The following is a 14340-nucleotide window of genomic DNA, read 5'->3' on the forward strand; positions in this document are numbered from 1 at the left end:
GTAAATTATTTCAGTTGAGGAATTTTTTCTCCTTTTCTTTATAGCTACCTAGGAGACCAATATATTCCCTAAGCCTTGATACATATTTTATAATTATTCTCAAAGAATATATGTCATTGGGGTAGAAACACTTCTCCTAGTTGTATCTGAACTACTTTTCAATGAGAAGTGAGTTTTTGAAAGATGCAAAGGAATTTTATACAAATATCTGTAAGATAAATTGCACGTTGGTACTTTGGGAGACTGGAAAAGAAATTCAGAAGCAAGAAAGAGAGTAACAGGCAAACATTTACATTTCCTTTAAATAAGCACATATAAAATGGCATATTTCACTCAGGATAAAGGTGGCAGACTCTTCATTAGCTTTATATCCTTTTATTTTCAGGTTTGAAAACTTTAGTTGCATATTAAAAAATTGAGCATTACATTGGTTAAAATAATTTTAACAAAAAAACGTCACTCTGATTAAACTACACTTTACAGCCTGCAGGACACCGTGGACCAGCTTGGTTTGACTCTAGATTTCCCTGCCGTCCCACCCAGCTTCCCCCTTCACTGACATGCAAGCTCTTTTCCTTCCCCACCAGCCAGAGAGGCAGGTGGGAGAGGCAGGTGCGGCCTTCGTTGTCAGTAGTTCTGATGTGAAAAGGGGGCAGCACAGTCATTTAAACTGATCCAACCTCTTTGCGGCTTACAAAGTTAAACAGCTAAAAGAAGTAAAACAAGAAGGCAATGCTTGTGGAATGTACAGTGCGTATTGGCGGTGCGGGCCTCATTACGATTTGCCAGCTTGCTTCTCCTGTTCAATCGTTTCTTTGGAAGGCAGTGGATTTTCTCTTGCATTTCTATCTTCTTCAATTTCGATTTACCGAATTTCTCAATCTCGGCCATATCGGGTTTATCAGACAAGGTTGCTGAGGAAGCCCAGGGAGGTGCAGGAACGACAGGAGTCCAATCTGCTCAGTGACCGCCTCTATTACCTTTTTTTTTTTTTCATTTTAAACTCTAATTGGTAAAATCAAGAAACAAATAACTGAGGTCTCAACTAACAGTGTCCACACTAACTGTGAAAAATGCATCTAAAAATACTTAAAATGCCTATTTTCTTTTTGTTACTGATTTTAATTAAACACACACTACATGCATGTGTATGTTGTGGAATTACAGCCCTAGGGAACACTCGGTCGTTAACCTATCTTTTGTGACTTTAAGTCAACTCCTGCCCCTTGTTAAAGTGTGTGTGTGTGTGAGTGTGTGTGTGTGAGTGTAGACACTCTGCAGGTCAAACAAACAGTTGCCCCCCCTCCCCTTCCCGCCCGGGAGCACTCTCTGTTCCTCTGCTGTTTGGCACGTGCTTTGACTGGGAGCGAATTTAGCAGCGGATTCTTTTCAGAAAGTGCGGTTCATTCTCTGTGGTGATATGTAACTCAGTCTGCCCTTTGACCTCAGATGAGTCACCAAGTTGGTAAAGAAAAGACTTTTGTTTATTCAGCAACCCTAGAGGTTATTGATGTCATTAAAGGAAATAAGAGATAAGAACCATTTTGATTTATTGCACTCAGGCTCTCTATACATTGATAGGATTTATTGGATTTTTTAAAAACTCAGATATTCCACTGGAACAAATACTTTGAAATGAAAATGGCTATTCACCTTAATAAATAAAATCAATCTCAGAGCAGTGATATAGAGATCAATACTGAACTACTAAAATAACAGCTTTAGCATTCTTATTAGGTGAAACACAAATGGTTAATATGGTTTTTCGGGTTTCTAATATATATCTCTTTTATCTCAATACTTACAATGAATAATAAAACACATTTTAAAGAATACAGCTATATGTGAATATAGGACCTGTAACTCCTGTCCTTGCAAAGTACAAATTATTAAATGCAATGTATAATTCAGAAGTAAGAAAATACATCTTTCATACAAAGATGTGTTATGCCTGAGGATGAACTAATCCAGTTACTTTCAACTCAGTGAGAGAAAATTCCAGATTTGTACTTTCTCTACCAAAACATATCTTACGTCTTTTACTTCCTTAGAAAACTAAAAGCAATTGCTTAGTCAAATTCAAGAGTGAAAATTACATAGAGACCACTCGGGTTTAGTCAAAAGTAGAACTTTAACCATATTTAATCCTGTCCATTTAACTATTTGAGGGGTGAGGGTGAGTAAGGAGACAGAAGAAGAAGGAAAAGGAGAGGAGGAAAGGGACTAGGGAGAGGGAAGCAGAGAGAGGAGGGAAGATTCTACCCTTTGAAAGTAGGGAGGTTATAAAATATCTATCCCTCACTTCTCCCTCCAAAATAGAAGTACGTATTATCCCAATCTATTTGGTAGTGAATTTCTGGCAACAATGCAAGATAATCAAAAATGTGCATCCAGGTAAATGTGGTGTATAGTCTTTCCCTAACACATAGTTCATAATAGTATTGACAGAGATGGTGTTGAGAGTGGGGGATGAGAACTGCTGTGTAAAAATCACATCTGGGAGACATCTACCCCTGGATTTCATTCCTATCTCTGAAACTAATTTGCTGTAAAATCCTAGGCAAAGTTATGGTAACACATTACTCTGAGCCTCAATCTCCTTATGGCGAAAATGACAATTTGGCCAACATCAGATGCAAAAATAGAGTAATACCCCTTTTCCAAGCTTCTGTTTAAATAAATATGTGAGGAAGCCTGAGAGTTGTATGTCAGTTAGGATTCAATTGCAATTAACAAAGCATATAACTAAAAGTGCCTTAAACAATAAGTGTTTATCATCCGACATCACAGGAAACTTGAAGGTTTTGCCAGAGGCTAACTCACTCTTACAATAACAGTGACATGGTCAATACTGTGGGTGCTTTCCTTTCTCATTTGCTGCATTTTGTTTGTCAGCCCAAGTTTGTCCCATGGGACCAAGATGGATGTGGAAGTTCAAGCAGTCACATAACAGACATACTAATGTTCAACAACTAAGACCAGTAATGCCCTCCAAACCATTATTTCATAAGATGTGAAAGAGGTTTCCAAGAAGTTCCCATCATTGCTCCCTCACAGTCCATTCACCAGGGTCTGCTCATATGCCCATGAATAAAACTATTATTGAGCAAGAAAGGGTTGGAGAAATCATCACCATTTGCGAGGAAATGGAGAGTTACTCTCAAATAAAATTAGAGATTGGCCAGCATGGAATTAAGTGTGGAAAGGTAGATAAAAACAGTGTCTGTGACAAAATGTATGCTTTTCAAAGACAGTGTGTGATTCCATCCATATACAGGTGAGTTCGGGGAACACTGAACTAAACAGTCACTAAGGAACCTTGCCACATGCAAGATGTGGTTACTGTGATTTAAACAAATAATTGGAAAGTTAAACATTATAAATTTTTTAATTTTTTAAATAGAGGTGATATGTATAATTATTGTATCAGAGTATCCTGTTTACTTCAAAAAATGAAAATCCAACAACAGAGGAAGGAATCACCGCTGCCAAACTGTGAACCAGAATAGCAGCACAGACAGTAGGAAGGAATATACTACCAAGTTCAGATGTTGCTCTCCTATGATCTTTCAGAAACATTTTGATCTTGTACATAGTCATGGAAGCAAAAATGCAATACCATTTATTCTAAGTTCTATCAAGATAGATATATGGGCAGATAGACAAAGAGCTCTTCCAGAGTTGACAAAATCCTTCAAAAAGATCCTTAACTTACAGACATCATAAGGATATAAGTGTAACTGCCTAAATTTTGGAACTAGCTAACATACCATGCAAAATTTGGTTCTCCCTCATCTAGCTGTTAAGGATCTAAGTATAGCCTGAGTACCCCCAGTTTACTGAGGGCTGCAGAATGAAGATCAGACCTAAAGTTTGTCTCCCCAGTGGCTATATCATGAAAGCATAGCATGAGGGAAAAAGAAAGACAGGCAGGAGAGAAAAAATCACTCACGAATCTCTACTGGGCCAAAAATGTATTCATTTTTAAGTTTCCTTAAACTTGAAACAAATAATCAGTGAATAAAACTTTTTAAATGCGTGCTACAGCAATTTAAATGCATGCTAGAGCAGGAAATAAAGTAAAAAGGGAGATGACTTGGGCTATATAGTTGAACTGTAATGTTATGGTTTGAGATGATGTTGGCGAGAGAAGCCTGACCCTTGACGATAGAATGCACGTCCTGTAAATCCCCAGTAACCCAGATATGCTTATCTTCTTTCCATCCCTTTTTTTTTAGATATTTTTAAATTAAGAATAGAGAAAAATGTAGATACTAATTAGTTGCCATAAGGTTGCTATCAGGTGTTCATAAACTATTCAGAAAATATTTCTCTGAAATCAGTAAAACTACCTTAGGCTTTTCTCTACTTAGAAATCATGTGTGAGAAATTACAAATCCACACTCTCGATTCCTTCAAACAGTAAAATGAAAGTAAATGTCATGAAACCTCTTGATTTGGTTTAAATTGACACAAGTAACTCTGGGAAACAGCCTGGACTGAAAATTTTCCTGTTAATGTGGAACTCAGAAAACTCAGATTCCAATTCTGGATCTGTCTTTGTATTCTTGAAAAATACATTTAGTCTTTTAATTCCTTTTCTTCCACCTGTAAAATAAAGATAACATTTGATATTATCTACCCGGCACAGGTGTAGTGGGGATTAACAAGGTGATAACTGTAGAGAATTCCAAAGGCATCTTACTTGAATTGAGCCCAAATCACTGGAAGGAGTCTGACTTTCTCTTCTTATGTCATCTTTTGCTTTACAGAAATGGAAGCATTATAGTCATATTTGACCTTTTCTTTGCCCAGTGGGTATCAAATGAAAATGTAAAAGAAGAACTGATTCAAGGCATTGAAGCAAATAAATCTAGTCAACTGGTCAATTTCCATATTGATTTGAACAGCATTGATATCACAGGTATCTGTGAACATTATTTGATTTCTTTGAATCATTAAGCTATGAAATTAAAATTCTAGCGATATACTAGGAAGCAATGGGATCACCCTTGGCTTCAGAAACATGTCTTCTTGCTTGAGGTAACACATTTACCTGAGAAATGTGAAATACATAGAAACCATATTTGAAGAAATATATCAGTGAGGAAAAGTTATAAAATATAACTTTTATATTATAAAAACTTTTATAACTCTTTATAAAATATCAAAGATCAAAAAGGTTTTAAAAACATTGACATGTATAAATGTTTGTGGATCTTACCACATTCTTGGCATCAGTCCAGCACAGCCTAACTTTCCAGAAACCCTCCGTCAGGAAGTCACACTCATTCATTTCTGAGTCACAGACATTATTGGATTACAAAGTCAAGTGGCAAATCCGATCTCTAATTGAGAACTTAAAAGAAAGAGAGAAAGGAAAAGGAAGGGTCAATGGTTTGATTCATCCTGGTTACTTATTTATATATTAAGATAACTTTATTTTCAAAATGAAAAATAATTTTAAGATAATAAGTCAAAGGTGAAGAAGTATCAGGGATCAAAATAACAGTGGACTCTATGCCTATCGATGCTTATCCTAAATTTTTCATTCTAGGTATCCCCCATTCAATTCAACAAACATTATGCTGTGCATTTATTTTGGTTTAAAACAATAATCATTTTCCTTATCCCTTATGTGTAAACCTTGGTGCCAATTATGTTTTGGAATTTAGATATTTGGGGATGTTAGAAAGTTAATCATCATACAAATATCCACATCATGTAGAACAAAGGCAAACTCCAAAATAATTTAATGTCAGTTAAAATACAATTTTACTACAGAATAGATCAGTCAATATAGGTTTGCCTCTGAATCAAATATTTTAAAAATGCAGAATTTTTCATTTTGTTTTGTTTTGTTTCAATTTTGCAATAGCAGATATGAAATCATGAACCCTGCTTTCCTTTACAACATTGGTTCATCAAACAGAGTTTTCTTTTAAGTCTCCTGCTATATCCTGTGGTACCTTTTCAATGAGAAGACAGTTAATGTTCTTAGTGTCTCCTCTGCTGATGATTTGGTACCCTCCACTCAGCTGCCAGAGCAGAGACTATTTAGATCATTGTCTCATTCAGACACATTAAAAACTACTGCGAACTACTGTTAGCTACAACAGATGTGTTACCTATCAACACAGTTACTCCTTGCATCGATCCTATTACATGATGTCTCTACCACCCCCACTTTTCAGAGAAACCAAATACAGATAATTTTGGTAAATTGCCTTAAATCACAGAGCTATTTAGAGTTGGATCAAGGTTTCTGACCCAGGCAATCAGACCCTGATATCTATGTTCTTAACCATTACATTAGAGTTTGAAAAATATTGACTGATTTCTTTCAATAGTCAATTTTCGTCTGGAAAATTGATTTCTGGCTATTTTTCTTTGAATGTGCATCAATTTCTGTGGGTCCATTATGGCCAATGAATTGACAGATGTGCTAAAACTTACTTTCATGACTCCTTACAGTTGGCTCTTTGAGGGAAGAAAGTTTGTGGTTTTTAAAAATATTTATTTATTCATTAAAACTACATCCTTTTCATTAACTTAGAATAATTACCATGAATGCAATCAACTATATTACAACATCACCTCAAGAATATGCTTTTGAAGCTATATTAATTAATGGAATTATGTTAAAATGTTTTTATAAACATGATACCAAATTTAATTTTAGATATTTAAATTTAATATTCACTTCTATCATGTGAATTTTCAAATTTATTACATTTACAATTGGTTGAGAATTTCACAAATACTGTGGATTTTACATACCATATTGTATAATTAAATATAATAAAATGAAAATATCTTCTTTGTGAGAATATGGCATAAACCTTGGTATCTTCTTCATCAAAAATCTACCATATATCAACATAATCAATAGAAGAAAAAAGCAAACAAAATACAACCAGAGACATTGAAGTTAAGAACAATCTAACAATAGCTAGGGGGGAGTGGGGAGGGGACAGTGGGAAGAGGGGATTACGGGAACTACTATAAAGGACACATGGACAAAATCAAGGGGGAAAGTGGAGGTGGGGGAGGGAGGTGGGTTCAGCTGGGGTGGGGTGGAGGGATGGGGAGAAACGGCATACAACTGTAACTGAATAACAATAAAAATTTAAAAAATAAAATAAAAAAACTACCATATATCATTTATGAAACTTTGCTATAGATCTTGTAGAAACCAGACAATGCAAAATGAAGAAATACTGTAATAAACAGCCTGGTTAGAAAAGAACCCACCTCTTAATGCACTTACAGTAAATATAGTTTTGAATAAAAACAAATGCACTGGATGAGAGTTTTAATTTACTTATTTTTCCTTAGACTTTATTTATTTATTTGTTTTTTGAGAGAGGGGAAAGAAGGGAGAAAGAGATGGAGAGAAACAGCAATGTGTGAGAGATACATTGATTGGTTGCCTCTTGAACACCCCCAACTGGGGACCTGGCCGGCAACCCAGGCAAGTGTCCTAACTGGGAATTGAACCAGCAACCTTTCAATTTGCAGGCCTACTCTCAATCCACTGAGCCACACCAGTCAGGGTTGGATGACGATTGTTGTAAATCATACTTTGGTTTCCTTTGCATCCTACATAGTTGTCATAGTTTTGTCATGTGAAAAAAAATTTTAAATTATTATACAAGTTAAAAGGTGAAGAAAAAAGCTAGATTTTTTAATGTGAAAAGCACTTTACACTGAGGCAGCACAGAGCTTCTAGCAGATATTATGTGCAAGAATGTTTTGATGTCTTCCATGTGTTTCAATGCAACATCATGGGTCCTAGGTCTAAGAAGATCTGGCGTCTAATGGCATATTACCTATCTCACATATAAATTATTCTACAATGAATAAATATATATTTTATTAAATGATGAAGATAAAGCAAACTTTTTCATGGGCAAACTTAATAGAAAGAATATACAGATTTTGGAAATTAATCAAATGGATCACCATCAAATAATAATCAGAACATTTAGCATGAGATAAAACAGGAACTCCAAAGGATCAGATGCCCTTTGAATGAATATTCCAACTGCATTCATTTTTTATACTATATGTATATTATACAGGCAAGCTTCAAATTAACTTTATTTTATTGTAGAATCTTTGGAGACTTTCCCTACGGTGAGCCCTGCGACAACTTCAGGTCAGTGCTGTGACATGTACAAACTAAGGCAGTGACCATCAAACTCCATGACATTGGGGAGGGATTCGTTGTTTTCAGTAGCTCTTTCTGAGACATTTACTTCTTATATTAAAATGTAAGAAGCATGCATTTGGTAAGAAATGATGTAGTTCATAATATTGCAGAGCTCATAAAGCCTACTTGTGTCTGCCAGGGATAGGCATTTCTAATTTCATATTTTAAGCTCTATAGACATATGTATACATGTATGGATGTGAGTGTGTGTGAGTCACTGATCATGTCTCTTTACCCCTGTGAAATTCTGTTTCTCATGAATCATAAATAATGCAATTTTCTGAATATTTCAGGTCATCCCAAATGCCCAATGTGTATATAAATGATTTTTAAAATGAAAAGTGTGTTTGTGTGACCCCAAAATAAGACTCCGATCATATAGCCTTAGAGATGAAACCACAGCATTTATGAGGTCACTAGGAATGAGGGAAAGAAAGTTTCAAAATGTATTGCACTCTTTGCAAAGGAGAATCTAAGGCTTCAGGTAAACTCTGCTTTTTTCCAGCATTTTCTTTGCCTCGTCTTTCACACCACAGTTGGACATTACTGCCCCTTACATGGAGAACTTCACTTTGTTTTACCAAGATCACAGCACTATCAAAAGAGTGTGCTTCGGGAAACTACCAGTGACTTTAGAATTAACTGTCTTATCTTAAAATGTAAAATTATCCTTTTATAGAAAAATCATTTGAATGGAAGTCATTGATATAAACATTAACCCTGACTCTGCCAACTACCAGAATCACTGAGCATGAGTGTTTACCACTCTGAAAATCTGTTTCTCATAAATCACGAATAATACAACTTTTCTGATTTTTTCAGAAGTTATCCCAAATATCAAAATTATATATAAATGATTTTTAAAGGAAACTTGCTATAAAACCATAAAGATATTTATTACTTTTTGGATTCTCTATAATTATGACTATTTTTATAAAACTGTAATCTCTGTTTTTTAAAAAAGTATCTACTTTGGCCAGGTACTATATTTTACAAACATTATTTTATTTAATTCTCAAAATAATCATGTAGAGAGGTAATATTTTTTCTTCTTAAAAGAGTCACACAGCTATTAAGTGTCAAACTCAGGAATTAAAAGTAATTCCTCTGGACTCCAAAGCTTGTGGTCATATATATATTCCAAGCTTCTTTTTCAAATAACATCAGATTAACCCAGAACATTTAAGTCTACAGCCACTACTACAAAATTAATGAATCCTATGCTTAGTTATTTTTGATGACTAAAAAACATCACATTCTGTCCTTAAAAAATATGACTTAAAAGTTCTAAAACCTCTCCTCTATAAATCTAAGGATCAATGAAAACAAAATATTTATTTTTAGATCCAGATACAAATGATAGATACTTAAGTTGATAGATACTAATAAGTCACAGTAACTTCAAAAAATGTCAAGTTAAATGTTAAATGGGAAGAATATACAGTAAATTCCTAATAATAACTTTAAAATGTAATAGTTGTTTCAATGTCATTTATTTTTACAGGCAAGTTAACAACCAAGAGTCCTCTGACAACCCCAGGTCAGTTTTCATATTATTTCTTTCATTTCAAAAAAGTTTTCACTAATGTTTCATTTCAGGCTCCTGAGAACTCTCTCACAACACAGCAGTTAATATTACCCCTACTTTGTAGATAAGAAAATTAGAGCTTAAAGGTTTGTGGTTTTAGCTTAAGATTTCACCAGAAGTTAACAGTACCTTGTGAGCTAATGCCTGGATTATCTGGCCTCACTCCAGTCCTCTGTTGCAACTGTGCTTCTTATCTGTGGCTAAGAATGCTATCAGAGTCTGGGATCAAAATGTAGGTTTCATCAGGTGTGACGGATTTTGTCTTTGATTATTCTCTCTGCATGCAAGTTGGGCATGCTTGCACTCTTCTCTGTTCACTTTAAAAATAAAACAGCCAGTTATTTTACACAAAATGGGTTGACTCTGGAATTGCTGGAGGAATTGCAAATAGGGACATGAAAGCTGCAGAAAAACTAAGAGAGTGTTACTTTTTAGATAAAAAGGGGGAGTTGAGAGGGGCTGTGAAAAACAAGATGCCATTGAAAGACACAGGAATTTGAAGTGTAGTGACTTCCTATTGGTTGAGTCATGGTAGTTTATATTTGGCTGGACCTGTTGCTAGCTAAGCAAGGAGAAAGTTTCTTCTGCTAAAATCTGCAGGATCCAGTGAATGGTTGTGTGTATGTGAGAGCTCCCCCTGCAGGGCTTTCTGACTTTATTTAAAACGAGATTTTTAAATGTATTTTCACACCTCTTGACACCAGTACTTGTGTTACAGAACAGGTGGGGGGTGGTTCACAATATATTATTACAGAAGGGATCCGCCCTTTTTGTCTCTGGAGGTTCCCCCCAACACACACACACACACCTACTAGGTTGGAAATGCCCGCCGCCAGAGGAAAGATGTCTCTCAATGCCAGAGACTGGTGAAAAGGAAAGCAATTATTTATTTAAAAGTTACACAGACTTGGAGTAATGACTTATTGTCTTCATTAAGATACTAAAGTCCTCTAGAATACCCACAGATGGATAGTCCTTCCCTCTCCCTCTGCCCAGTCGGGGGTACCGCATCTCAGGAAAACAAGTAGAAGTCTGTGATTCAGGCTCCCAGCACCATCAGCTATGTGGCTGCTGCAATCTCCAGTTAATCCAGAGCCATGTGGCACCTTCTATGGCCCACCAGCAAGAGTCCTTTCTCCCCTTTTCTTCCCGGCAAAGTCTCTCCTGCTGTCTAAGCCATGTGGCAAAAAGGAGCACCCCAAAACCACATGGTCCTCCTTCCTCTCCTCCAAAACCACATGGTCTTCTCCCTCTATGGCTGCAGCGCCTAGGTTTAAATCCCAGCCAGTCTTCCTCTGCAGCCCCATTTCCAACTCCTCCTACAATCACTTACACCTGCCAGCATTCCCTATTCTTCCAGCTTTACTGGGCTGCCATAGTAAGTCTGGGCAGGTGTGGCCCCATGGCATGGAGCCAATCTTCTCCAAGCTCTCCCGCAGGTGCTGTAACCAGGGGAAGTTGCTTCCCAGTTACATCTTGGGTAGAAGTCACTCCCATCCCCCTGGCTCAAAGCACAGCCACAACTATTTAACATATCTATGAAACCAGTTAAAGGTTATAGATATGTTAAATGACCATGCCAGGGGCAAGCTACAAAGCTGTTGCTGTACAAAATAGCTCTGTATGGCCCTGCTCCATGTGTCCCTTTCCCCAGCTCAGGCTTGTAGGGGTGAGGACAACCTATACATTTTTTTCTACTATTTCCTGGACACCTTGAGTTCTGGACCTCATTACAAATCCCTATTTGGGGCCCTCCTCTTGGCTGCACCCTGTTTCACTGGGTGCCAAACCACTACCAAAGTAGCCTTGGATTTATTCATTCAACAATTTTCCATTAAATGCCTACCTTGTGCCAATTCCTGGTATGTAATTTTGATGTGACATTTTATCTGGATTTCTAGTAATTATCCTGATTTCTAGTAATTACTGTTCTTTCATCTACCTGCTGGTTAACTAAAGGGCCTCTCTGGTCCTAACTGAACTGCCATGTTGAATCGCCTGCGTGTTACCCTAATCTCTTCAGGTACATTCTGTCAGGCAATGTTGCCTAGATCTTCAGCTCTTAAAATAATAGTACCATTTTTGTGTTATTCAAATTTATATCAATTGTTACATACATAAAAGGAGAGGACATTTCTATGTAAATACCCTTCTGGGTAAGACTGAATAATTCTTGTATAAAAGACTTCATGTGATGTTTGAAAAGCAAATACGTGAATTATTAAAATACTTTATGAAACAAACCATCACACCTCCAAACCCCTAGAGATCTTCTATGGTGGGATAAGCCTGCCCGGTGTTGTATTTAGTTGTTATTCATATAGCTGCAATGTGTGGAAAATTAAAACTACTCTTCAGCCCGTCATCCCTTATCCAACGTGGAAGACTATGACATCTAAAATCACCCTTCAAAAAAATGATTTTAGGATTGATAATGGCTAATTTGTTTAGCCTAAAAGTAAACTGAAAAAATAATCTGAATATATTTTGATTAATTTATTTTCAAAACCTGAAAGTCAGCAACAAGTATCCAAATTAGTGCTGTTTTCTATTTCTCTGTGCATCAGTCCACTGAGTGAGACATATAGCCCACTGAGGACCCCTTAGGTGTATAAAATGTCCTGAGAGAAATATGTGGGAAAACTCAGGGAGAAAAAAATCAATGTCAAAGCAAGAAATCTTTGGACTTAAGTTTGCCCCCCTTACTAAGCTGAAGATATACCCATCAAAAATGTAAAAAGTGGCTGAACAACATATCCGATACCCTCCAGCCAAAGGAAAAATGAATGGGGAACGGAGAACGTAGGGTAATATTCCTCCCCTGCTTTTCTTTCCTGAGGAGAGGCAGAAATCTCTTTTCTTACAAGGACACTGTAGGAATGAGATCAGCATACATTCAGTCTTAGCTTTCACATTTTAAGCAGTTGATACACAGAATGAAACCACAAAGTAACACACAATCCTCCATCATTGAAAAGGCACGGTGAACCCACCATGAACTAATTTCACCAGTTTCTCTCCATGTGGTGTTTGGCAAGCTACCTAGTCATTTTAAACTTTATATTTATTGTCTGAAAGATAATTAAGATCTATACCTTAGAGAGTGGTCATAAGTATTAAGAGAGATAATACAGATACTACAGTATTGTCCCAATTTATGCCTAGCAAAAACACAACCAATATTATATCCCTTCTCTCTTCCCCATTCTGACTTAGGAAAAAATGCAGTTGGATACATTTTGGTTTTTTTAAGAATACTCTAAAACTAAATTAAGGTTAAAAAACAAAATGATTGTACTCAGTAGTGCTCATTTTAATCTAATCATTTATTTGACAAAAAAAAAAACCTCTTTTTCTGAAGTTTCCTGTTATTGGAGACTATTGAATTACCTTAATCAATCCTCAAAGAATTATAATAAGGTAAGTAGGTGGCAAAATATCATATTCCCTCTTTTACTGAATCCATGAGTTTCAAATCATCTGTCCTATTTACTTCTCTCATCCGGCAAGATATTATAGATTTATAGCGGAGAACAAGGCAATTAAACTTGAGAACCAGTTTCCAAGCCATAATTTATTATGAATATGCTGTTCAAGGATGTTAAGTTTATTCTCATTTTTACATGCCTGAAAGACAGAGTTTGAGAAAAATCAGCAAATGCATGCATCATATACCTGGAATTAATACTATTATAAGTTCTGCCAAAGAAAATTTTGGTATGAGAATGGGTACAAAGTCCACGAGGATTATGTTCTATTGTTAAACTGCCTTTGTTGTCAATTATCATAAAGTTTTACTCACCCATTTGGAACACTATAGGAGAGAGATGAGAACCAAAGTTGCATTGCACTGATTTCTTGGCTGCTAGAGAGCGCCTAGAGGGGTTGTTTTGGGCAGTTGTTCAGATGCTTGAAGGGTTTGTAGCATACAGCTTGCTCTAGTCTTTCGTTACTTACTGTGTAGGCAAGAATTGCAGAAAAACAAAGTCTGACTATTATGGGCTTTTTCAGTCTCATACAGGATGCAATCTCGCTATCATTCCACTACGTGGAAGTGATGGGGGATTGAGGAAAAATAATTGTCTGATTTAATGAAGCACATAAATTTGGGTAAAGAAAAGCTAAGATAGTGTAGAATTATGCTCCTAGATTGAATTGCCCCAGGACTATAACAGAGGGACTTTTCCTGACCCCAAATGCGTTATGACTTTGTGTTATTTTTTCCTCTGCATTTAAGAGAACACGTATATACTGCTAAACACTCAAGACATTTCTATGCACACGATATCAGAGCTGTTAAAGTATCTTTCCACTGTAATTTCATTTGGATCGACCATTCGTAGTCTTGCTAAAAAAATTAAATTTGTTCTATCAAAGTAGATGAGAATTTCTGTAAGGTGAAATCTATTTTTCCAATACAGTGTGGTAAAATGAAGTTGGTCTGTGAAGGCAGGCATTCTCGGGTTCAGATTCTACTTCCACTACCAACTAAGCTATAAGGCTCTTGGGCTTAATTTGTCTCAAACAGCTTTGGCTG

The 14340-nt window shown here is 36.2% G+C and overlaps 1 protein-coding gene and 1 pseudogene across 2 annotated transcripts in view; one reads left to right on the forward strand and one right to left on the reverse strand.

Annotated features, from left to right (window-relative positions):
* TMPRSS15 (transmembrane serine protease 15) overlaps window positions 1-14340 on the forward strand; it is a 112232-nt gene that overhangs the window by 7690 nt on the left and 90202 nt on the right. For both annotated transcript variants that reach the window (XM_045194895.2, XM_053919370.1), the window contains exons 4-6: window positions 4773-4924; window positions 8117-8161; window positions 9720-9755. In XM_045194895.2, the coding sequence (XP_045050830.2) occupies window positions 4773-4924; window positions 8117-8161; window positions 9720-9755 (233 nt within the window). The remainder of the gene's footprint in view (window positions 1-4772; window positions 4925-8116; window positions 8162-9719; window positions 9756-14340) is intronic.
* Window positions 544-3795, reverse strand: LOC112308513 (thymosin beta-4-like; annotated as a pseudogene).

Source organism: Desmodus rotundus, chromosome 2 (genome assembly GCF_022682495.2).
Source record: "Desmodus rotundus isolate HL8 chromosome 2, HLdesRot8A.1, whole genome shotgun sequence".
NCBI classification, from domain to species: Eukaryota; Metazoa; Chordata; class Mammalia; order Chiroptera; family Phyllostomidae; genus Desmodus; species Desmodus rotundus.